This window comes from Perognathus longimembris, chromosome 28 (assembly GCF_023159225.1).
Source record: "Perognathus longimembris pacificus isolate PPM17 chromosome 28, ASM2315922v1, whole genome shotgun sequence".
Lineage (NCBI taxonomy): Eukaryota > Metazoa > Chordata > Mammalia > Rodentia > Heteromyidae > Perognathus > Perognathus longimembris.
Window position 1 is genome coordinate 76,657,839 of NC_063188.1, and position 23,149 is coordinate 76,680,987.

At 39.7% G+C, this 23,149-nt stretch overlaps 1 protein-coding gene across 1 annotated transcript in view; it reads left to right on the plus strand.

The window, feature by feature from the left end:
- Positions 1–22,079, plus strand: part of Dgkk (diacylglycerol kinase kappa) — a 118,491-nt gene extending 96,412 nt beyond the window's left edge. Inside the window, exons 17-28 of the mRNA XM_048335398.1 lie at positions 160–256; positions 3,512–3,619; positions 7,508–7,604; positions 8,613–8,720; positions 9,522–9,635; positions 10,325–10,459; positions 11,256–11,416; positions 11,978–12,119; positions 14,916–15,002; positions 17,030–17,140; positions 20,790–20,913; positions 22,000–22,079. Coding sequence (XP_048191355.1) covers positions 160–256; positions 3,512–3,619; positions 7,508–7,604; positions 8,613–8,720; positions 9,522–9,635; positions 10,325–10,459; positions 11,256–11,416; positions 11,978–12,119; positions 14,916–15,002; positions 17,030–17,140; positions 20,790–20,913; positions 22,000–22,079 — 1,364 coding nt within the window. The remainder of the gene's footprint in view (positions 1–159; positions 257–3,511; positions 3,620–7,507; positions 7,605–8,612; positions 8,721–9,521; positions 9,636–10,324; positions 10,460–11,255; positions 11,417–11,977; positions 12,120–14,915; positions 15,003–17,029; positions 17,141–20,789; positions 20,914–21,999) is intronic.
- The last annotated feature ends 1,070 nt before the right edge of the window (positions 22,080–23,149 follow it).

A 23,149-nucleotide genomic window follows, 5' to 3' on the forward strand; every position in this document is an offset into this window, starting at 1 on the left:
AGATTCCCCTTTCAAATGAGATCTCTGAGTATCTCTTAATTTAGTAGAAAGTCACTGAGCTTGACTTTACTGGAGCAGAGAAAACAGGGTTGGATACGAGGAGGGAGAAAGGCTCTTTTGTTTGCATCAGTCTCCAATGTCATATTTGTTTATGTCTAGGTTCTCGTCATGGTACGTTGTCTTCCATCCCTTCTCTCAGGAGTGAGGACCTAGACAACCTTAACTTGGAACATCTACATTTTACTCCTGAAACAATGTAAGTACTTAAACCTATTATGGTTTTTGTGTGTGTGCCTGTCCTGGGTTTTGAACTAGGGGCCCTGGGCACTGTCCCTGAGCTATGTGTTGCTCAAGGCTAGCTCTATACCACTGAGTCCAAACTCCACTTCCATCTTTTGGGTGATTAATTGAAGATAAGAGTGTCACAGACTTTCCTGTTGGGGTGAAGTCAAACCATAATCCTCAGATCTCAGCCTCCTCAGTAGCTAGGATTACAGGCCTGAGCAACTGATGCCCAGCCTAAACCAATAATCTTTTAATGGTGTCTTCCTTTCTTTGGTTAAGAACACAGTCTCAGAATATCAAGCGTCAAATCTTTTCTTTTTTTTTTTTTTTTTTTTTTGCCAGTCCTGGGCCTTGGACTCAGGGCCTGAGCACTGTCCCTGGCTTCTTCCCGCTCAAGGCTAGCACTCTGCCACTTGAGCCACAGCGCCGCTTCTGGCCGTTTTCTGTATATGTGGTGCTGGGGAATCGAACCTAGGGCCTCGTGTATCCGAGGCAGGCACTCTTGCCACTAGGCTATATCCCCAGCCCCCAAATCTTTTCTTTTTAACTTTTTGGGTTTTTACAAAAATCTTTTTTATTATTTTTAATTTTTTATTCTATAATTTATGAGTCAAATCTTGGCTGGGGATATGGCCTAGTGGCAAGAGAGCTTGCCTGGTATACATGAGGCACTGGGTTCGATTCCCCAGCACCACAAATACAGAAAACGGCCAGAAGTGGCGCTGTGGCTCTAGTGGCAGAGTGCTAGCCTTGAGCAAAAAGGAAGCCAGGGACAGTGCTCAGGCCCTGAGTTCAAGGCCCAGGACTGGCCAAAAACAAACAACAAAAAAAAAAGAGTCAAATCTTGACTCTTAATGTATAACCTAAATAGTGACTTACACAATGCTATCCCCAGTTTCTTCACATGTAATGACAATTAAAGAAACTGACACGAGTGTATTTTACTTATTAAGTTTACATATGAAAAGTACTTGGTTAAGTGCCATATGTGTAGGCAATTAACACTATTATAAATCATGTTATTTGTTACTTCAGAGAACTATTTTTCTACTGTTTCTCTTAACTGTATTTTTTTGGTGCTAGAACTGGGGCTTGAACTCAGGGCTTTGTGCTCTCACTTGGCTTTTTCAACTAAAGGCTAGTTCTCTACATTTTGAGTTACACCTTCACTTCTAGTTTTTTTTGCTGGTGAACTGGGAATAAGAACCTCATGGAATTTTCTTCCAGGCCTGTCTTCAAACTGCAGTCCTTAGATCTCAGGCTCTTGAATAACTAGGATTACAGGCATGAGCCACCAGCACCAACTATAAATGCTTGAAGATTCTAAATAACAAATGATTATTTAAGGATCTATGTAGTAAATCTAAGGACATCTCTTTCAGTCTTCTACTTCTTTATACTATTCCAAGCAGTCAAATTCTGCCACATTCATTCATTTTGAGTCCAGTTAACATTCCTTTAGATATTAGGTAGAGAAACTCCAAATTCTGGACTCTGGTGAGGGAAGGCAAATCTTTTATGTGAGAGGCAGGGTCAGTTTGGTAACTATTTGAAAAGATAACCACTTCTAAAATTAAAGGAAAAAACTTAAAAAGGGATCAAAGGCCATGTTGGTGGTGGGTATTAGTGGAGAGAGGATCAATGGAGAGGGCAAATGAGAAAGAGTATTGTCAAAATATTTTATGTACGAAAACAGAACAATGGAACATGTTGAAATTGTTTTAAGAAAGAGGAAAAAGGATGATGAAGAAATATGGAGGGAATGAGTATGATTAGATGTATACATGAAAATGTCACAATGAAGCTCTTCTTTATACAACTAATATATGCTGATAAAAATCTCTCATACATTACCTATGATTAAACTTATCTGTTTTCGGAACACAAACAGCCATTATCTATGCTTCCTTAAATAATTTAAGAAAACTATTCTTACTCCTAACCTCCAATCCCCAAAACCCCCTTGCACTTCACCATTAGCTTATATTTATGGTTGAGGTCTCAGGGATCTTACCAAATGAGGCTTGATCAATATTCCAAGTGTTTCACAATCAACTCTCCAGGTAGAGAGGCACTGATTTATTACCTGTATAAACCCTCCCACTATGAACAATTCCAAGCTACTGATACTGATATGTCTTTGAAATACAAGTTGGGAACAATTATGCATAGTCATGTGTGGGGCGCACTTGGAAGTCAACTAGCTGGCCCCGCTTGTTTCTCAGTCTTGGGGTCACGTGTAGCTAAGATGGCAGCGCCTAACAACGCACCGCTGCTCCAATGTCTTTGGTTATAACCCAGAGGCGGTTCTGTAGGTTGTGACGCCCCAGCTCTTCCGCCCTTGATGGACAGCTCATCCCTCCCCTTCCTGCCGATCTGAGACCTGATTGGCTCCTGTGCCTTATATTAGTGGCACGTACTTCCCCAATAAACGAGATCTTGCACGACTTGACTCCCAGGCTGTCTGATTGTCCTCCGGTGAGGGAGAGCTGGGTGCGAGCAGCCTGCCGACTCTTCTCCTTTCTTGGCTCGTCCGGTCGGGGCGTGCCTTCCCCGTCTCCCCCGCGGGTTGGGGGAATGCGGGGGGGTGGGGGCTAAAAACCCCAACAGTCATGCATAACTGTACATGCACAGCATGTACTTGCTCTAGCACAGCACAAGTTTTGATACTGACACCCTAGATGGATGCAAGACACATACACACAACTATTTGCCTTTTATTGTTGTGTACGTATATGCCTTTTTTTTTATCCATTTTTGTCCCCAAATATGTGCCTTTTGATGTGAAGCTACTACACAGGAGTCACACATCCCTGAGAACAATAGTTTACTCTTAACTGTCAAGATACATTTTATCTGGGATGGATGCTCAAACATTTGTCATGGGAATAATCTAATGATATTTCCCTGTATCCATATGTATAAAAATGTGTCTATTCAACTTGGATGTCTCCAAAGAATGCTAAAATCATAAATGTTACTCCTTTACTATAAATTCCAATCCCACTGAAACCTCCTAACTAGCTTAGGGGCCCTCTTTCAGTTAACAAGTTAATTGTTAATACAACAGAACATCTCCATGTAACTCTCAAGAACATTGGTTACACACAATGTAGAGAAGGACTTCTTTCAGTTGTTTTTAACCATGCAGATGAAATCTTCAGCCAAATGGCAAAAGCACTTCTTTCTTGCATTAGTGCCTGACCCTTTCCTTGACTGATTTCAGACGCTTCAAAGAAAAGTGTGTCATGAACAACTATTTTGGAATTGGACTGGATGCTAAAATTTCTCTGGAGTTCAACACCAGAAGAGAAGTACACCCAGGACAATACAAGTAAGGAAAAGAAACTCCCTTCTCTACACACAGAATAGCAATATCTTATATGTTCCTACTTTCCCTGTTTCTCAGAGAAACAACAGAAAGCATAAGGTCCTTTGGAAGTAAATTGGTCCCAAGATTAGCCTAGTGGGTCAGTTTGTCACAAATTGTGAGCTTGTCTGGGAGGACTGCACTGGCATCCTTAACTTGGAGTTCTTTCTACCCTATACTTATAGATTAATGTGTAAATATAGCTATTGGCTTCATTGGTATGGAATATTACTACATTCAGTGAATTGTGTAGGTTTGTTCCTTCTGCAAGAGTCATGGTAGTAGCTCCAAGCCTATTTTTTCTTGGTAAGGCTAAAAAGTATTTAAAAATGTCTTGCTATGTCAGGCACAGGTAGTTCATGCCTGTAATCATAGCTACACAGGGGGCTGAGATCTGAGGATGGTGGTTTGAAGCCAATCTCGGCAGGAAAGTCAGTGAGATTCTTATCTCCAATTAACCTCCAAAAAAACTGCAAGTAGAAGTGAAGTGAGCCAGACCCAAAGAAACATGGACTCTATGGTCTCCCTCATAGGACAGATTTAGGCTAGTCACAGCAGAGGATCACAACAGCCCAATAGCCCTTATGAACACAAAAGATGATGCTAAGTGAAATGAACTCCATGTTATGGAAACGATTGTTAGATCACTGTTGTAATTACTTTCAACATGCCATGTGAAACCGTAGCTTCTATTGTTGATGATCCTCTTGTATCCCCTTCCTGTGGTTGTACCTGCACTATATCTGTATCTTATCTGAGTACATTGGAAACCGTGTATACAGGTATTAGAACTAGGAAACTGAAAGGGAATACCAAAATCGAGAGACACAGGGTAAAAAAGACAAACGATTACAAAAGCAATACTTGCAAAACTGTTTAGTGTAAATCTACTGAACAACTCATGGGGGGAAAGGAGGAGGAGGAGGGGGGAATGAGGGCAAACAGTACAAGAAATGTATCCAATGCCTAACATATGAAACTGTAACCACTCTGTATATCAGTCTGACAATAAAAATTAAAAAAAAAACTGCAAGTGGAGCCATGGCTCAAAGTGATAGACCACTAGCATTGAGCAAAAAAGCTCAAGAACAGCACCCAGACCCTGAGTCCAAGCCTCAGGACTCTCTTTCACACACACACACACACACACACACACACACACACACACACACACACACACACATACACACTATCTCCTTACTAGTTCTTGGTGTCCTAACCTGATTCCGTTCACTCATGGATTTTACCTTATCTAGTACTGGCTCCCTTGTTCTCTTCTAGTACTTTAGTACCTTAAAGCAGATATACCCTAAAGCAGCCACAAAGTACTGGTAAATTAAAAGTGCCTGCCACTGTAACTCAATTCTCTTTCTTTAGAGCAGATCTGGGATGAAAAAAATAAAGTACTTTATCATATATGTGATTATAAGTAGTTTCTCCAAGTTTTCTTCTGGTCTTTTTATTTTCTTAGTATATCTTTTTGTTTCACTTTTTCTGTTTTGTTTTGTTTTTTTACCCATCCTGGGGCTTGAACTCTGGGTCTGGGCACTGTACCTGAGCTTTTGCTCAAGGTAAGCACTCCACCACTTGGGCCATAGCATTATTTCCATTGGCATATTTTTAAGCTTAAAAAAGTGTTTTGAATTTTGATGAGATCCAATTAATTTTTTTCTATGTCCCATGCTTTTGACACTCTGTGTGTGTGTGCGCGCACACATGTGCATGTGTGTGCCCATACTTAGGCTTGAATGCAGGGCCTAACCACTGAGCTTGCATCCTCAAGGATGGTACTCTACCCCTTGAGTCACAGCTCCACTTCCAGCTTTCTTTCTCATTAATTGGAGGTGACAGTATCACAAACTTTCCTTCCCAGGCAGGCTTTGAACCACAATCCTCAGATCTCAGCCCCCTAAGTAGCTAATATTACAGGTGTGAGCCCCTGACTCCTAGCTGGCTTCTTTTGATACTATACTTAATTTTTTTGCTTAATCCAATGTCTTAAAATTTTTCTCCTAAGTATTCTTGTAAAATTTTATTGTTTTGGCTCCTACACACAAATGTATGTTGTACTTTTTATTAATTGTTGTGTACGCAAGGACGTCCTGATTATCTTAGTACCACAGGCTTTGATTTGTTATTTTGGTAGTATTAGGGTTTGAACTCAGGGGCTTCGTACATGCTGGCAGGCACTTTTCCACTTGAGGCATGCCTCCAGCCCTTTTTGATCTGCTTATGTTGAGATACAGACTTGGTTTTTGTAAAACAGATACTTTTTTTTTTCTGTCAGTTGTGGGACTTGAACTCTGGGTCTGGACACTGTCCCTGAGCTCTTCAGCTCAGGGCTAGCACTCTACTACTTGGAGCTACAGCACCACTTCCCCCATACTCTCCATTAAACTTCCTACCATAGATGGTAAGACAGGCACAGGGACACTCCACCACACCCAAGCTTTTTTGATGAGATGGAATCTTGTGAACTTTTTACCTGGGCTAGGCTCAAATCACAGTATCCTAATCTGCACTTACCACGTAGGTTCCTGGCCAATAGCACAAGTTTTGTTTTGTTTTCAAAACAGCTATCATTTTCCCAATGAACTGTGTTGATATCTTTGCCAAAAACCAATTGACCATAAATGTACAGGTCTATTCCTAGACCCTTCTGTCCTATTGATCTATGTGTCCAAGTAACACACTGACTTGATAACTGGCTTTTACAGTAATTTTTGAAATCAGGGGAGAAAAATCCTCCAACCTTCTTTCTTCACTCCTCCATCCCAGAATTGTTTTGATTATTCTAGTCATTTTGCATTTCCATATAATTAAGCATATGTTTTTATAAACGAGTAAACTAAAATGCCCCCCCCAAATTTACTTTAAACCTCATTTCTGAGGCTCTGCTTTAAAAGCTCATAAATGATATCTACCTAGTGCTTATAAGCTACCTGCCTGCCTTTACTCAGAAATCCTATGATTAGCAAGACTTTGTTCTTCCCAACTTCACTTCAAGACTCCTGATCTTTTCTTGTCTTAAATTTCCTCCACCGGCTCCTCTTCTAAATACTTCTTACTAAGCTGAGCTCTGTTCTATGACACTGAACTTAATATATTGGTTTGTTATTTAGTTACAACCTCCACTTTGCAAAAAAAAATCATTGCTTCAAAATATTACAAAGAATCATCTGTTTAAAATAAAATTGATTCCAAGCAAATAAAATCTTGTGCTCCTGGAGGGGCACTGTGAGGATAGATGTTGTGTATCAGCCAGCTCTGCTCATAGCTTTTTATGAGCATTGCTTTTTTAAAAATATAGCCTGCTTCTTTTAAGTCAGGACCAATATTGGCGGCAAGGAGAAGTGGAATTTTTGTCTGTGCTAGTACTGGGGCTTAAACTCAGTGCGTAACCATTGTCCCTTAGGTTTTTTGCTCAAAATCAGTTCTCTACTTCTGTGTCACAACTCCACTTCTGGATTTTTGCTGGTTAATTAGAGATAAGACTCTCACGGACTTTCCTTCTTGGCCTGACTTCAAACCACAATTGTCAGATCTCAACCTTCTGAGTAGTTAGGATTACAAGCATTAACGGCCTGCAACAGCTTGAGAAGTGGAAATTTTATCTAGCAACACGATGCTATAGATTCAGAGATGTTCATGAGTCCGTTTCCAGAAACAGCTGAATGAGAATACCAGTAATACACTCCTAGCAGACCTCTTGCGATCAGCCATGATCTAACATGACTCCTTCTATAAGAAGGCATTTATGAATAAAATAGTTTCCCTTTGCTTTTCCTTGTTCATTTATCTTTATGTTATCCTACCTTCTGACTATCTTTCTCTACCTTAATCTCCTTATAGTAGTCGCTTTAAGAACAAAATATGGTATGGCCTTCTGGGAAGCAAGGAACTACTGCAGCGGTCTTACAGGAAACTGGAAGAACGACTGCATCTGGAGGTTAGTAGAAATGGAAGTGGTTGAAATCGAACAATGAGACATGTTGAAACAGTTTTAATGGGGAGTGAAATGGGAATAATGTTGGAGTAAGGCTGAACAGTATATGATGTATACTGTGAAAATGTCACAGTTAAAACCCTCCTTGTGCAACTGATTTTATGTTAATGAAAAAAAAACTGTCATATAGTAAAGAAATTGGAATGGTCCTTATTGGGTATGAAAAAGGAATCTCATAGCCTTGGAAACTAACTTTGTCCTATGATCAAAGACTTGACTCTGTGATCCTTACTCACCATGCATGAAAGGAAGGCAGGCATAAGGATGAATTTCTATTTTTAAGTGTATGCTGGTCCTGAGGCTGTCCCTGAACATTTTTGTTCAAGACTAGTGTTCTGCCCCTTGAGCTACAGTTCCACTGCCAGCTTTTTGGTGGTTAACAGGAGATAAGAGTATCAGTGATTTTCCTACCTGTCTTGGTTTCAAACCATGATCCTCAGATCTCAGCCTCCTGAGTAACTAAGATTATAGGTATGAGACACCAGTGCCCCATACATTTCCATTTATGGATAAGAAAATGATAGCATGAAGAAAAGAGACGGCTGAGATGTAGCTCAGTGGCAAATCCCTTGCCTAGCAAGTACAATGTCCTAGGTTTGATCCTAGCACCAAAAAAGAAAAGACAAAAAAAAGAGAGAAAGCCCTCTCCAATTTCCGTAAATTCCCCTTCACGGGGCTGGGGTTGTGGCTCAAGTGGTAGAGCACTTGCCTAGCAGGCAAAAGCTTCTAAGTTCAAACAATAATACTGCCTTAAAAATATATTTTGGGCTGGGGGTGTGGCTCAGTGGTAAAACACCTGCCTAGTAAGTGCAAGTCACTGAGGTAAAACCTTATCCACAATATAATATGTCCATTCACATTGGGACATTGCAATGACAAAAGGAAGCATGCATATAGAAGACATGCCATGCAAAGATAGCCAGTGACAGCTACTCTTTTTATTTCTTTCAGTGTGATGGAGAAGTTATCTCCTTGCCAAATCTTCAAGGCATTGTAGTGCTTAATATTACCAGTTATGCTGGAGGTGTTAACTTCTGGGGAAGCAATACAGCAACCACCGTGAGTATAGAACAGAAAACAGGGTGGGAGGAAGGCTAATGTCTCTCAGAAAAGAATTAGGATGTCTGAAGTGGGAAATGGAAAATGGGAGAAAAGGAAATGGGCTGAAAATCTTCATCAGCAGCAGCTGTAGGATCATCTTTTAGACAAATTCCATCCCAAAATTAACTGGATAACTTTCTCTAGGCTATGGAAATGCTGCTTGATGGTAACTTCTTGGTCCTAGAGCAACTGAGTCATAGATACTATGTTTGTTTTTTAAAGGACTTGTTACTTGCTAGGCAGGTGCTCTAACAATGGAGCCATACCCATAGGCCTAGTCAGCTATCATCCCAGAGCACAGAATCACTAAAGATTTTAAGATTAGATCAATCTGGGCTTTTAAATTTCCCACTCCTCCATCTTGACAAATCATCAAAAGGATACAGGCTGTGCTCATTTTTCCTAAAGAGATTTACCAATAAAATCTCCTGGGAAACCAACCATGAACACTTTCCTCTGAGCTTACCAAAGAAGGCCACAAGGCCAATAAGACTCGCTTTAAAAAAAATAGTGCTAGATTGGACAGGGAAAATAACATCTATGAGTTGTCATTTCAAAGGAGACTAAAATGTATTGCAATATCAGTACCCTTTTCCCAGATTAGCTTCCTCACCTCAACTTTTCCCTTTTAAATAGTTTTCTCACTCTGCATAAACTAGAAAAATATCACCGAGTCTTCAAAACACATTTGTTGGTTATAGAAAAGGTATGGTTTCTCAAAGGAGAGAGGGGAGATGTGACACAGTTCTTCCTCCTTAGGAATATGAGGCTCCTGCAATAGATGATGGAAAGCTGGAGGTTGTTGCAATCTTTGGTTCTGTGCAGATGGCCATGTCCCGCATCATCAATTTGCATCACCATCGAATTGCTCAGGTATGCAAGGGGTTGAGGTGGCACCAAGAAAGGGCTGAGTTTTCTGGGGTCATGGGACAATACCAGGAATTACATGGGTATAGGAGTTATAGGAGTTATATCTGGCAGGCAAGAAAGTGCTGGCTGATAACAGAAACAGAAATGACAGGAACTAAAGAATAAAAGCTCATAGGAGGGGCTGGGGATATGGCCTAGAAGCAAGAGTGCTTACCTCATATACATGAAGCCCTAGGTTCAGTTTCTCAGCACCACATATATAGAAAAAGGCCATAAGTGGCACTGTGGCTCAAGTTGTCAGAGTGCTAGCCTTGAGAAAGAAGAAGCCAGGGACAGTGCTCAGGCCCTGAGTTCAAGCCCCAGGACTGGCAAAAAAGAAAGAAAGAAAGAAAGAAAAGAAACAAGAAGTAACAAACAGTACAAGAAATGCATCCAATGCCTAATGTATGAAACTGTAACCTCTCTGTACATCAGTTTGATAATAAAAATTACAAAAAAAAAAAGAAAAGAAACAAGAAGAAGCGGTGTTTAAAAAAAAAAGCTCATAGGAAACAGTGTTTCTCCCTGGGATAATTGGATTCATAACTTTGCCATTGCTACTTCAGATTCAGCTTGTGACTGTGGGATTATCATATGAGTCTACTGTAGTTACTTCATTTTTCTCCCCTATTCTCTCTCCTTTTCTTTGGCAGTGCCGTGAAGTTATTATAACCATTGATGGTGAAGAAGGTATTCCAGTGCAGGTGGATGGGGAAGCCTGGGTCCAGAGGCCAGGCCTAATCAAGATTAGATACAAGAATGCTGCCCAGATGTTGATGAGAGATCGGGTAAGAGAAGAGAGGTTCATCTTGGGCCCTGACACTGCTTTATTCATAGCTAGTGCATGAGTACCCAACTAAGAACTCCTCAAAAGGAAGTCCCATGCCCCTTGCACCACAGTCACCTGGGTTGCTTGTTATAAATGCAAACTTCTAGGTCCCACAGCAGATCCACTGAACAGAATGTAGAGGAATGGTTCCTAGGAGCTTGTATTTTATAAAGAAATTCCTCAAGACATTGAAATATATACTGGCATTTGCAAAACACTCTCCAAGAGAAAGAGACTAGGGGCCAGAAGTAGAGGTATAGCTCAAATGGTAGGGTGTAGCCTTGAGCAAAAAAAGAAAGTTTAGGGACAGTGCCCAAGCCCTGAATTCAAGCCTCAGGACTAGCACTTGCATGCACGTGTGTGCGCGCGCACACACACACACACACACACACACACACACACACACTACATTTGCTCTAAACTTACATCACAATGTATTTCCTATATTTGACAAAGAAGGGAGTATGAAAGATATTCTATTCTCTGGTTATTGTATCTTCATATACAAGTTTCTTGAAATCAGTTATCTGTGTGATTTGAGACTGGTCTCTTATAATCCAGAGTCTAAATAACAAAAATTAGAAGTGCCTAGAGAAATGTAAATATGGGTATTCAGGGGAATGAACAGAGGACCCTGCTTCCTTTTTATCCACTATTACCCACACATTACCAACAAATGTCAAACTCAGACAGAGCTGTCACATTCCCTCTTAGCTATAGCAATCATTAGGATATGCCTTTGTACTCATCTACAGGACTTTGAGAATTCAATGAAAACATGGGAAAATAAACATACTGAAATTCAAGCTGTACCTCAACCCCAGCTGGACTCTCAGGAATCTCAAGACAGCCTCTCTGATGAGGAGTATGCCCAGATGAAGCACTTAGCTCGGCTTGCAGAAAACCTCATTAGCAGGTAAGTGGACTGTCTAGATACAGGACTGGGAAATCCAAGAAAGAATAGTGAGAGGCAGCCAATGTTTGTCTATCAGCTCCTGGGGGAGTTGGCCTCAGAGAGGTATCTTATCCAATCCCCTGATAATCCATATATGAAATATTCTTCTTTCTCAGCATTTAGCTAATTTGGATATTTTTCCTTGGATCCAGAGATAAATATTGATCTCTTCCTGCTGTTGCCTTAGACCCAACAGGACTAAGGATGTTTATCCTTGCCTTTAAATATCAGAAGGGACTTGGAATTTCTTCAGGAGTGAGCTACCCTTCTTTATTGTAGCCTCTCACCCTATTCAAGTTCCTATATCTAAATTCAGGAGAAAGAAACATAGACAAGGATGAATACTCACAGAAGACTAAAAACATTTTCTGTCAATGGTGGCAACCTAGAGATGAACAAAAATAACAAGAGGGAGTAAAGAGTTCAAATCCAGTACCCAATGCTTTCATTTCTACCCTTACCTACCAGCACCCATGCCAGAAACCTAAAGCTTCCAGTTCATCTACCTTTACTTTATTACAGCCTCAATAGCCTGAGCAAGGTCCACCAGCATGTGTCTGTCCTCATGGATTCTGTTAACTCCAGTACTAACATCCTGAATGATATGTTTTATCCACAAGACACTGGTGATGAGGCAGCTGCAATTTACTGTTCTCCCATTGAGGTAAGGGGAAGGTACAAATGAAGGACAACAATCAAATTATATAAGAAAAGGGTTGAAAGGGAAGAAAGGTGAATCAGAGGCTAGATATTAACACATGGACCCAATGGAAAGAATGGATGGGAAGAAAAGCATCCCTTGACTTATTGAAAGGCAAAATAAAAGGCTACTTCCTTAGGGAATCCCACAACAGATTTCATCAGTCTGAGGAGAAGCTTTCTTTCTCAATAGCTATCCCTAGCATCAGGAAAAAATGGCCAATAAGTAGATGAAAACTTGGACCTCCCTTATCCCAGGTGGTTTGCTGTGTAATCATAAAAGACGACATTTGCCACTGTAACCAGAGTTGTAGAGTGCTTTTGTTTTCCCTGTTATAGGAAAGGTCCAGATCAGACACTTAACTGTTAAATGTAGAATTAGAATCTCATGGCTTTACAAACTATCAAGAGATCTAAATGATGGTTTTTAAAAGTAACTTTAGATTAGACCTGAAACCTTGAAACTACTGAAGGACAGAGTAGGAGAGACACTAGAACTTATAGGCCTAGGTAGGAACTTCCTAAACATAGTCCCAGGGGCACAACAAATGGGACTACTACAAAATAAAAAGTTTCTGCACAGCTAAAGACATAGCCACTAAACTAGAAAGACAGCCAACCATATGGGAAAGGATCTTCACCAGCAAAGCAACAGACAAAGGCCTAATATCCCTCATCTACAGAGAACTCAAAAAAACAACCCCCTCCAAACCTAGTAAACCAATTATTAAAGGGGCAAAGGAGCTAAAGAGAGACTTCACAGGAGAAGAGATAAAAATAGCAAAGAAACATATGAGGAAATGTTCAACATCCCTGGCAGTAAAGGAAATGCAAATAAAACAACCCTGAGATACCACCTCACCCCAGTTAGAATGGCATATACTCTGAACTCAGGCAACAACAAATGCTGGAAGGGATGCAGAGAAAGAGGAACCCTTCTCCACTGTTGGTGGGAGTGCAAATTAGTACAACCACTTTGGAGAACAGTATGGAGGTTCCTCAAAAAGCTCAACATAGACATACCCTATGACCCAGCCATACCACTCCTAGGCATCTATCCTGAACAACAGGTCTCAAGATAGCATAAAGACATTTGCACATCCATGTTTATCACTGCACAATTCACAATAGCCAAAATATGGAAACAACCCAGATGCCCCACTACAGATGAATGGGTTCAAAAAATGTGGTACCTATATACAATGGAATACTATATAGCGATTAGAAATGATAAAATATTGGTATTCGCAGGGAAATGGTCAGAACTTGAGCAAATAATGTTGAGCGAGACAAGCCTAGAACACAGAGAACAAAGGGGCATGGTTTCCTTGATATATGACTGTTAGGGAGGGAGGGAGGACAGTAGAGACCAGGTCTGCAAAACAACAAACTTCTTTTCAAATGGTATTTCCACATGTTTGGGTCAGTGACTTTACATTATGTATCTAAAACCAAACAGCTACTAAACAAACATAAAAAGGTCTAGAATAGACCTATCAGTGGATCACAATAGCTCAACAGCTATGTACACATAATCATATAAGACAAGGATAAGCAAAAACAACTCCAAGAGAAGGACACAGGAGGATTCTACTGTTTACATTATCTTTAAAGTTCTAGGTGAATTTCCTTTGGCATACTCTATGTGGTTACTGTATATGATTTTGGTACACTGGATATTGTATATATACCTACCTGATCTAAGGAAGGGAAAGAAAAATGAGGGTGTAAGATATCACAACAAATGTATTCACTGCCTTATTATGTAACTGTACCCCCTTTGCACACCTTGTCAATAAAATTTAATAATAAAAAAAAGGGACTTGGGACTGGCACCCACCCTTGACTTCTCTGAAAAAAAAGTAAAAAATAAATAAAAGTAACTTTATCTCTGTAGGTCACCTGTATGTTATTATAATAACAATAAAAATTCCTTTTGTTAACAAAAAAGTAACTTTACAACTGGGAGACATTGCTAAGTAGTAGAACCCTTGGCTGGAATGCAAAAGTCCTTGGGTTATATCTTCAGCACGGGAAAAAGGTAACTTTGAGCCAGGTGCTGGTGGCTTATGCCTATAATCCTAGGAGGCTGAGTCCTGAGGCTCATGGTTCAAAGTCAACCTGGACATGAGATTCCATGAGATGCTGTTCTTCAATTAATTACTGAAAAGCTAGAAATGGAGCTGTGGCTTAAGTGGTAGCACACTAGCCTTGAGCCAAAAACAAAGTTCAGGGACAATCCCCAGATCCTGAGTTCAATCCCCAGGACAGGCACAAAAAATAGGTAACTTTAGAACTAGATAAAATATAATAGGGTCAGGGTATGCTAAAATGTGTGTTAACTATATTTGGCCATAACTTAGTTAGAGGCGGCCCAGAACTCAAGGCTTATATAGATGAGTCTAACTCTATTAGGCAGGACTAAGGTAATTTTAGCCTATCAACAATTAATCTCCTCACATTTGCTCTCTGGTTTACATATTTCCTATTTTCCTATATCCACTACATCTAATAAAAAATGCTAAAAGCTAACTTGTGCTGTGCCAGTTTGCAAGATGCACCTGTACTAGTTAAAGCTAGTATCAGTTCTGATTGATTGGTGTACTAGGTGTGCTGTATTTTGAATATGACTTTTTGTCTAGAGCCCACAACCTACTAGCCTATTCCTACATTTTAAAGAAGCCAACTGCATGCTTACTAACCAACAACCCCTCTATCTTTGTCTTTTCCCTTCTGTTCCTTTCCTTTCTTCGTCTCTCAGACTCTAAGCAGAAATGATGCAGTAGATGTTACATTTAGTCTTAAAGGGCTCTACGATGACACCAAAGCTTTCCTGGAAGAAAACTTGGTGAGTGCAGGGGGTTGGAGCATGGGAGGGCAAAACATCCCATCTGAAGATGGTTACAGTTTGTGCTTGATTCCAGGGTACTGGAAACATGGGATCATTTTGCCTTCCCAGAAGTTTTTCTCTGTCAACAAGGATTGTCACTGATTTTGTTACTACATAGATAACGCTAATCCATAGGGATTACGTACCCTTGAAAGAAAGTCTTTCCCTTGGCATATATTTCCTGGGTAGATTAGGCTAATCAAAAGTAAGGTGTTGTTCTCTTTGTACCCTATACAACATAAAAGTGAATTCTGAGCTGCTCTATTGGTCTCAAATTTCTAAATACCTCTTTCTCTATGTACAAAGAAGGTAATTTGAAATAAAGGGATGACTGAAGAAGTCTGGGCTCAAATCTTAAGTCTGGGCTTAAGTCTGGGTTCAAGTCTTACAGTTCTAAAAGCTAGGGATCCCAAATCAAGATGTCAGCAGAGTTGTACTTCCTCTGAAACTAGTAGATAAATCCTTTCTTTCCTTTTTCTAGTTCTCGTGGTTTACTAGAATTCTTTGGTGTGTGTTGGCTTATAGCTCTATCATTCTAATCTGTCTTCAGCTTCAAGTAGAGGTCTCTTTGTATCTGTCTTACTGCCTTTGAAGGACATGAGTCATGTTGAGCTGGCGGTCTGCTCTTTCTAATATGAACTCAACAATAATTATACCTGCATTGACTTTAAGTCCAAATGAGGGCAGATTGGGAATTAGGACTTCAACATATTGTTTCTTCGAGGGGACACAATTCAGCCCATAATACTAGCTGTGTGAAGTAACTTCACATCTCTGGGTATTTATTTCCATAACTACAAGATATTAATTACAATCCCTGTCTAGATTGTTGTGAAGATTTAATAAACTATTATAAGCTAGTGCTGGTTGCTCATGCCTACCTACTCAAGAGGCTGAGACAGGAGGATTGTGGTTAGAAGCCAGCCCAAGAAGTCTGTGAGATTCTTATCTCTAATTAACTAGCAAAAGGCTGGAGGTGGAGGTGTGGCTCAAAACAGAAGTTCTGTTTGAATGTAGAGTATATAATGAGGAAGGAAAATGAGGCCAGGTTAAGTAATCTGTAAGACTGTCAGAGTTAAATATATAAGTATGTTTCTATGTTCCCAGCTCATTACCTACTGGAATATAAACAGTGTTCTGAATTAGAGATTGTCTTAGAAGAATCTATTTTAGTCTTCCATGACACTATTTATAGGGTTTTCACTGTGGGTTCTGGTGGTTACTATGGAACACTTAAGTTTGGTTTCCCAAAACTATGGAACGAGTTTCTTAATTACTAAGTGCAAATGGCTAGGGGTTAGAGCACAGCCTATTGAAGCAGATCCTCTGTGAGAAAGGAAATGTTTGAGACAGTGTCTCTCTAGCCCTCTTTCCTCACTTCACAAAACAGCCTTTAAATTATAGAAAGTGTGTAATACAGATTCCTGTAGCATCTAGCAACCCATGTACCCTTTCTAGAATAGTGTTGTTGTATAAAAGGTAAGATCTTGAGATTTGGGTTCTGTTTAGTCATTTGATCTTGAGAACTAAACTTCTTTGAGTCTAATTTCTGATTTCTGGAATGAGAATCAAAGCACCTTGGTAAAGTATTATAAAGTTATTTTGGGAGCTGGAATAACATTATGTATGCATAGTGCCTAACATAAACCATGTGCTCAAAGCTTGGTAGCTATAATTCTAAGGGGACCCTAGGATGGCTCAAGGAACTTGAGGTGACTCTTGTCCTAGACCCTAAGCTATAGGGGAAAACTTAGTGCTAATTCATACTGGACAAAAAACATTTACTTGCCAAATTATGAGCATGCTCAGATCCAAGGAGAGTCCTACCTTTCTTGAAAAAAACTGACTATAGACCAAAGGAGCTACAAATTGTCACCCTGTAGTATCTCTACCACAAGCAGGGACTGGGAGTAGGAAAGAGACAGGAGTCTATGAAGGCAGGGTACTGGGCATTGGACGCTCACTGTTTTTCCTGTCTGTACTAGTTGAGAAATGCTGAGGATAACACCACACTACAAAATGCCCTAGATGCCATGAATACGGAGTTTGAAAAGCTATCAGAAATCACTTGGATGAGTCCAGTCCTTGTTCCAGAGGTGAGTAACCTGGAAAGTGGGAAATACAAAGGAATAAGGGAATTTTCCCTTGATCCCTTACCTTTCAATGTGAGTCCTTACACAGTGCCTGATATAGTGAAGTTAGTTGCAGCTTTCAGCTTTAGCTTAGATGGGACATCCTGCTCCCTTTAAGAAGGCAGAAAAATATGAAAAGTTAGATGACTAAGGAAAAATAACCACAAAAAAGACCAACTCTATACCAGGACATGATCAAGAAAGAAGCTGGATGCCAGTATCTCACACCTATAATACTAGCTACTCACTCAGAGGGCTGAGATCTGAGAATAGCAATTCAGAGCCAGCCCAGGCAGGGAAGCCCAGGAGACTCTTATGTCGTTAACCACCAAAAACTTAAAAACAGAGTGGTAGCTTAAGAGAAAGAGAGGGGGGGGAGGGAAGGAAGAAAGGAGGGAAGGATGGAAGGAAGGAAGGAGGGAAGGAAGGAAGGAGGGAAGGAAGGAAGGAAGGAAGGAAGGAAGGAAGGAAGGAAGGAAGGAAGGAAGGAAGGAAAGAAGGAAGAAGAAGGAAGGAGAAAGAAGAAAGAAACAAAAATAGAAAAGAAGGGCAAGATTGTTTTTCTGTGTTAAGTCTCCTAGCTGTAAACTTTCCCTACTCAGTACCTGCTACCAGTGCTTAAGTTCATCTGGTTCACACCAGCATGGCCATACCAGCTGTTTATAGGCAACAACTGTTTAAGTAGTGTTCAGGTCATATTGATAGTTAAGTCTTCTAAAATGCTAACTCTCTCTGCTGCTTCCTGCCTGTGACCTTGGCCCTGTATCCTGCCTCGGTGAGGTTAATGGGGATCTTACTTTCCAGTGCCTGCCTCAGCAGATATGTGGCTTAAGAGAAAATTAAGAATGGCTGGGAGCTAGTGGCTCACCCCTATAATCCTAGCTATTCTGGAGGGTGAGATCTGAGGATTGCAGTCCCAAGCTAGCAGGGTCAGGAAAGTCCATGAGAGCCTCATCTCCAGTTAACCACCCCAAAACCTAGCCTTGAGCAAAAACAGCTCAGAGATAGTGCCCTGGGTGGACAAAAAAGAATGGCAATATTATAGTTGTAAGGATGCTGTCATTTTTGGACAACTTTGAGTGCTTTCCTAACAATGAAGAATTGTACCTTCTTCATGAATTAAATAACCCAAATATGCCCACATGTAATTACATAAATTATCTCTGTGTGATCTTTGATATTCTTAAAAATTCCCCACCACAGACCCATTCATTTCAATCTGTTAGAATCTCTGTCCCCTCATTATGCTTGTATCTCGTTCCAACACCACTTACATGCACATGAGCAAGCTATATACACATGTTTGAACATGTGTACTGCCATTTTGTAGAAAAATCCATATAAATACCTTATCTTAAAGATGAAACCTTTTTTTGTATGCTTTTGCTGATATCCAAGTACTTTAGTGTTTTTATACCCAGTAATCTTGCTTAGTAATATTCTGGGGAAAGAAAACCTACTGTTAGATAATAACAAGGTAATCTCTTTACCCCCATTACATTATTACTAGTTCAGCTATCTTAACAAGCTCCTAAGATAAGCAAATGGGATAGATATTAAGATAAACGAGACAGATACAGTTTATACCCTGGGATCCCAATTTATATTGGGACAAGCTCTTTTATGCACTCCAGATGGAGGCTGTAAAGAAGATAGAGTGGGAGGGGGTGAGGAAGACAGCCACTTTGATGGGGAAAAGCATTGATTAAGGGTCAATTATTCATTGGACTTTCCAAGGATTTATTGGAGAGTACAGTCTATGCCTTTCCTTGAGGCTACTTCTGAAAGGCAATTCTGAAGGCTGGTATACACAGCCAGGAGTAGTAGAAGGGCACAGAGGGTAAAATGGAAGTCAGAGCAGGAATACTCTCCTAATAGAGAGGATTGGAAGTATAAATAATCCTGAAAGGAAGATGACCTCAGTGCATTAGAATGTGTTTGGCTGGATTTTGCAGCAAGAAAGTCAACCTCAGATTGTTATGCTTAGACTAATAGTATAGTTATAACACTTTTTTAGGAGTGAGACAACCAGCAGGCTGAGCTAGAATTACAGAACCTCTATGATCTACAAAAAACAGAGCCCACTCAAATGGCCAGTTTTATACACAACAATTTTCAAAATGTCTATCAGAAAAAGTGAAATACCACCTTATCCATTAAGAATGGCTACTATCAAAAAAATCTAAAGATAACAAGATTTGGCAAGGGTTTGGAGAAAAATGAAGCCTTGCACAGTGTTGGTGGGAATGTAAATTAGTGCAGCCATTGTGGAAAACAATGTGGAGGTTCCTTAGAAAATTAAAAGTAGAAGTACCATATGATCCAGCTAATCCAAAGAAAAATGAAATAATCAGTATGTCAAAGAAATGTCTTCTCTTGGGCTGGGAATATGGCCTAGTGGCAAGAGTGCTTGCCTCATATACATGAGGCCCTGGGTTCGATTCCCCAGCACCACGTATATAGAAAATGGTCAGAAGTGGCACTGTGGCTCAAGTGGCAGAGTGCTAGCCTTGAGCAAAAAGAAGCCAGGGACAATGCTCAGGCCCTGAGGCCAAGGCCCAGGACTGGCAAAAAAAAAAAAAAAAGAAATGTCGTCTCTTCCATGTGTATTGCAGCACTGTTTATAACAGCCAAAAATCAAAACAATCTAAGTAACCAATTGTTGAATGCATAAAGAAAATGTAGATATATACATAATAAAATCTTGGCTCATAAAAAGAAGGAAATCCTTTTATTTGTGACATCATGATTGGAACTAGAGATCCTTGCACAAACTTAAATAAGTCAGGCACCTAAAGACAAGTACCACACTATTTACTTAAATGTGGAAGCTAAAATGTTTGATCCATTGTGTTTGATATACAGTATGTAAAAAATGAACTATGTAACTCATGGGTAGAGACAGAGGGAGAAAATGAGGGAGAATGAAGGAAGGAATGATATTGTCCAAGAAGCATTATATTCATAACCTGAATTACAGAATTGTAACCCCTTTGTACAACTACTTAATAATAACAATAATTTAAAATAATAAATAAATAAAATAGATCCCATAAAAAAGAGAGCCCACATTCATAATTAGAGACTTATTTAGAGAGTCCTTTGCATTCCAGAGAGGGAAGTGAGTAGGGGTTTTCCCTATAGGAGGCACTTGGTTAAGAGTTTGAACAAGAAGTCATCAACTTTATGTGTGAAAGAAAGGGAGCATTTCTCTAATACATGCAGAAGTGCCATGGGCTAGCTAAAATCCCAATCATTTCACACTTGTAATCCCTAGTCATATGACTTCACATGCAATATTTAAAATTCCCTGAACTTCTGCTTCATTTCTAATACAAAAATTATCTGAAACACTTTGCCAGAGTATTTTGAAGCTTAGAGGAGAACATTTATTGATCTATCTAGCAAAGCATCTGGTACTGAGTATGCTCCTGTTAATAACTGTCTTCCCAGGATATGTGCTCAGTGAGGAGGAGTGACTCCCATATCTATATAGAGAGTAGATCAGCCTGATTTGTGTAGCTCTCCTTGTCCACTACCTTACTGGACCCATAGGAATTATTTTGAAATGTTAGGTAACTAATATTTTGAATTTCTTGCTTTTGTTTCCCAGGAAAAATCTTCAGATACTGATAGTAGAAGCCTCAGGATAAAAGCTAAATTCCTCAAATTTGGAAAAAAGAAGCTAGAAGAGGAAGACAAGCCTAAATCCACCCCAAAATTTCATGGTTTTCTCGGTAAGTCTCTTCTATAAGCATAGAGCTCCAGAAAACTGATGCCTCCATTTGAAATATTCATGTATGTGGTGGTTATGGAGAATCCAAGTGGTTTCCAATAGTAATGTTAAGCAGTCTCTTAGACAGGGTAAGAGTTAGAAAGTTATATGGCACTAGTAGAGGGGAAACTTGAGAAGGAATATTGCCATGTGGTCTTTATGATGTGCACAACAGAAAAGAAAAATACAATCAGAGAATTCTTTTTCTGCTTGAATCATTTCTAAGCATAAAGAACAGGTTACCCATCTAAATAGTCTTTCTGCTATCTACTATAGCAAGTCCTCAGAAATAGGAAATAAAGTTTTCTACAGAATCATTTGAATTTTGGTTCTGTCTCTTCCTTCTTCATAATTGATCCTAAGCATTGTTGACATGTCAGTGTGACTTAAAGTTCTCCTCAGAGGTGTTAGTTGTGCCATTTCAGATATCCATAGTCTCTCCTAAATCCAGTGCCCAGACAACCTGAAAACTTGTAAGATAACAGCAGTATCAGGCATCAGAAAATAGGTTAGACAGTATCAGTTTGTTTTGGTCTTGAAGAACTAAGAGTTCACACAGATACCCAGAAAGAATTTCTTGGACTGAGTTGTATTTTCTCAAGTATAGGCAACATGGTTTGATTCCTTAAGAATCTGCCAGATGGGAGTCCATGGTATTTGAGAGCAAATTTTTTTTTCTGAAGACTGAAAGAACTGGCAGCCGTTCCATAGATTATCAGATTCTAAAAATTCCTCACAAAGAAGGATTAGAATTATTTTTGTATTTTGTTTCTACTTAAATGTATTTTTGTCAGTCATGGAGCTTGAACTCAGGACTTGGGCACTGTTGCTGAGCTTGTCTGCTCAGTTTCAAAAAGTTCCTCCCATCTGTGTTTAGCTCATATGGTATCAGCTGGCATTCTTAATGATTCAGATATGGCTAGTGCAATAGGAGCAAGCCAGTCTGTCTCCTAATATTTACTCTTTGTGGTTCATATATTTGAGCATCTGGCAAAGTACTAACCTCATTATTTTTTTATCCTTGTTTTTCTTTCATTTTTCTCTGAAGGGAATTTGTGGCATCGCAGGTATCGCAAAGATGAAACAAAGGGTGAGAATCTTCCAACGTCATCAAGTTCTCAACTGTAGCCCTTGAGATCTGGAAGAACTCACAACACTTATAATTCTACTAAAACTCTGAAAACCTTAATACAGGCTAGGCTAAATTATTTCTGAACAAACATGAGCACCACCAAGAAAGACCCTCCAATTCCTTGCATTAATACATTTTCCCTGGACTTTAAACAGGTCTCCTTAGAGGTTTACATTTTCTATTGGCCAAAGATTCTTGTTCTGAGTTGTCTTGTTCAGTTCTCCTTCTCTTTGTCTAACTTGAGCAAATACTACAGTATGTATTTGTATAAGTTCTTTCTGAATGGCCTGGGGTCTATAGGGATCCAAGGAGGGTACCTCATCAGGGAGTTTGGAAATGGCTTTTTCTTAATGGCAGAGAAATGGTTAATCTAAATGAATGAATGACTCTTGGAGAGATGAAAACATAGGGGAAGAAGAGATAAATTTGGTTGAGTTTCCTCCTTCATCCCTGACAACTACAAATTGAAACTTCAAAAGATGTCCCCTAGTTGGTTCATTAAGATGATCTAGGTCCAGGGGCTTTTCTGCTTGCCTGCTACAATGATCATGTGAAATCTTTCCTTGTAAACATAGGAGTCAATCTCTCACTCGCTTGCTTCCTTGCTTTCTCACTCTTTCTCTTACTCATATTCTCTCTCCTCTTACTCTTTCTCACTCTCCTGTATTCTCTCTTGCTTGCTTGCTCTTACTGTCAATCCTCTCTGAACTCTCTCATATTCTCTCTTTTCTTACTTTCTCCTATATATTCTCTCTCTGCAAATCTTTGTTTTTCCATGTGTGCATGAGTGTCCATTGCACATGTTCAGGTGGTGCTCTGGTGGCTCGGTGGGTGCTTCGCTGGAATTCACCCCTTAGGGCAACTACACAGGTTCCCTTCCTGCTGCCTTGCATGCCTCCATGGAGTGTTTTCCCGCATTTGCGCTGGATTTTCAACTAAATATTTTGCCGCTATGCTGCAGTATAGATTATATAGAGAGACATAAAATGTATATATATATATATATATAAATATATATTTTTAAGAACTGAAAATACAACTCAACCTCTAAGTGACCCTCTAATTT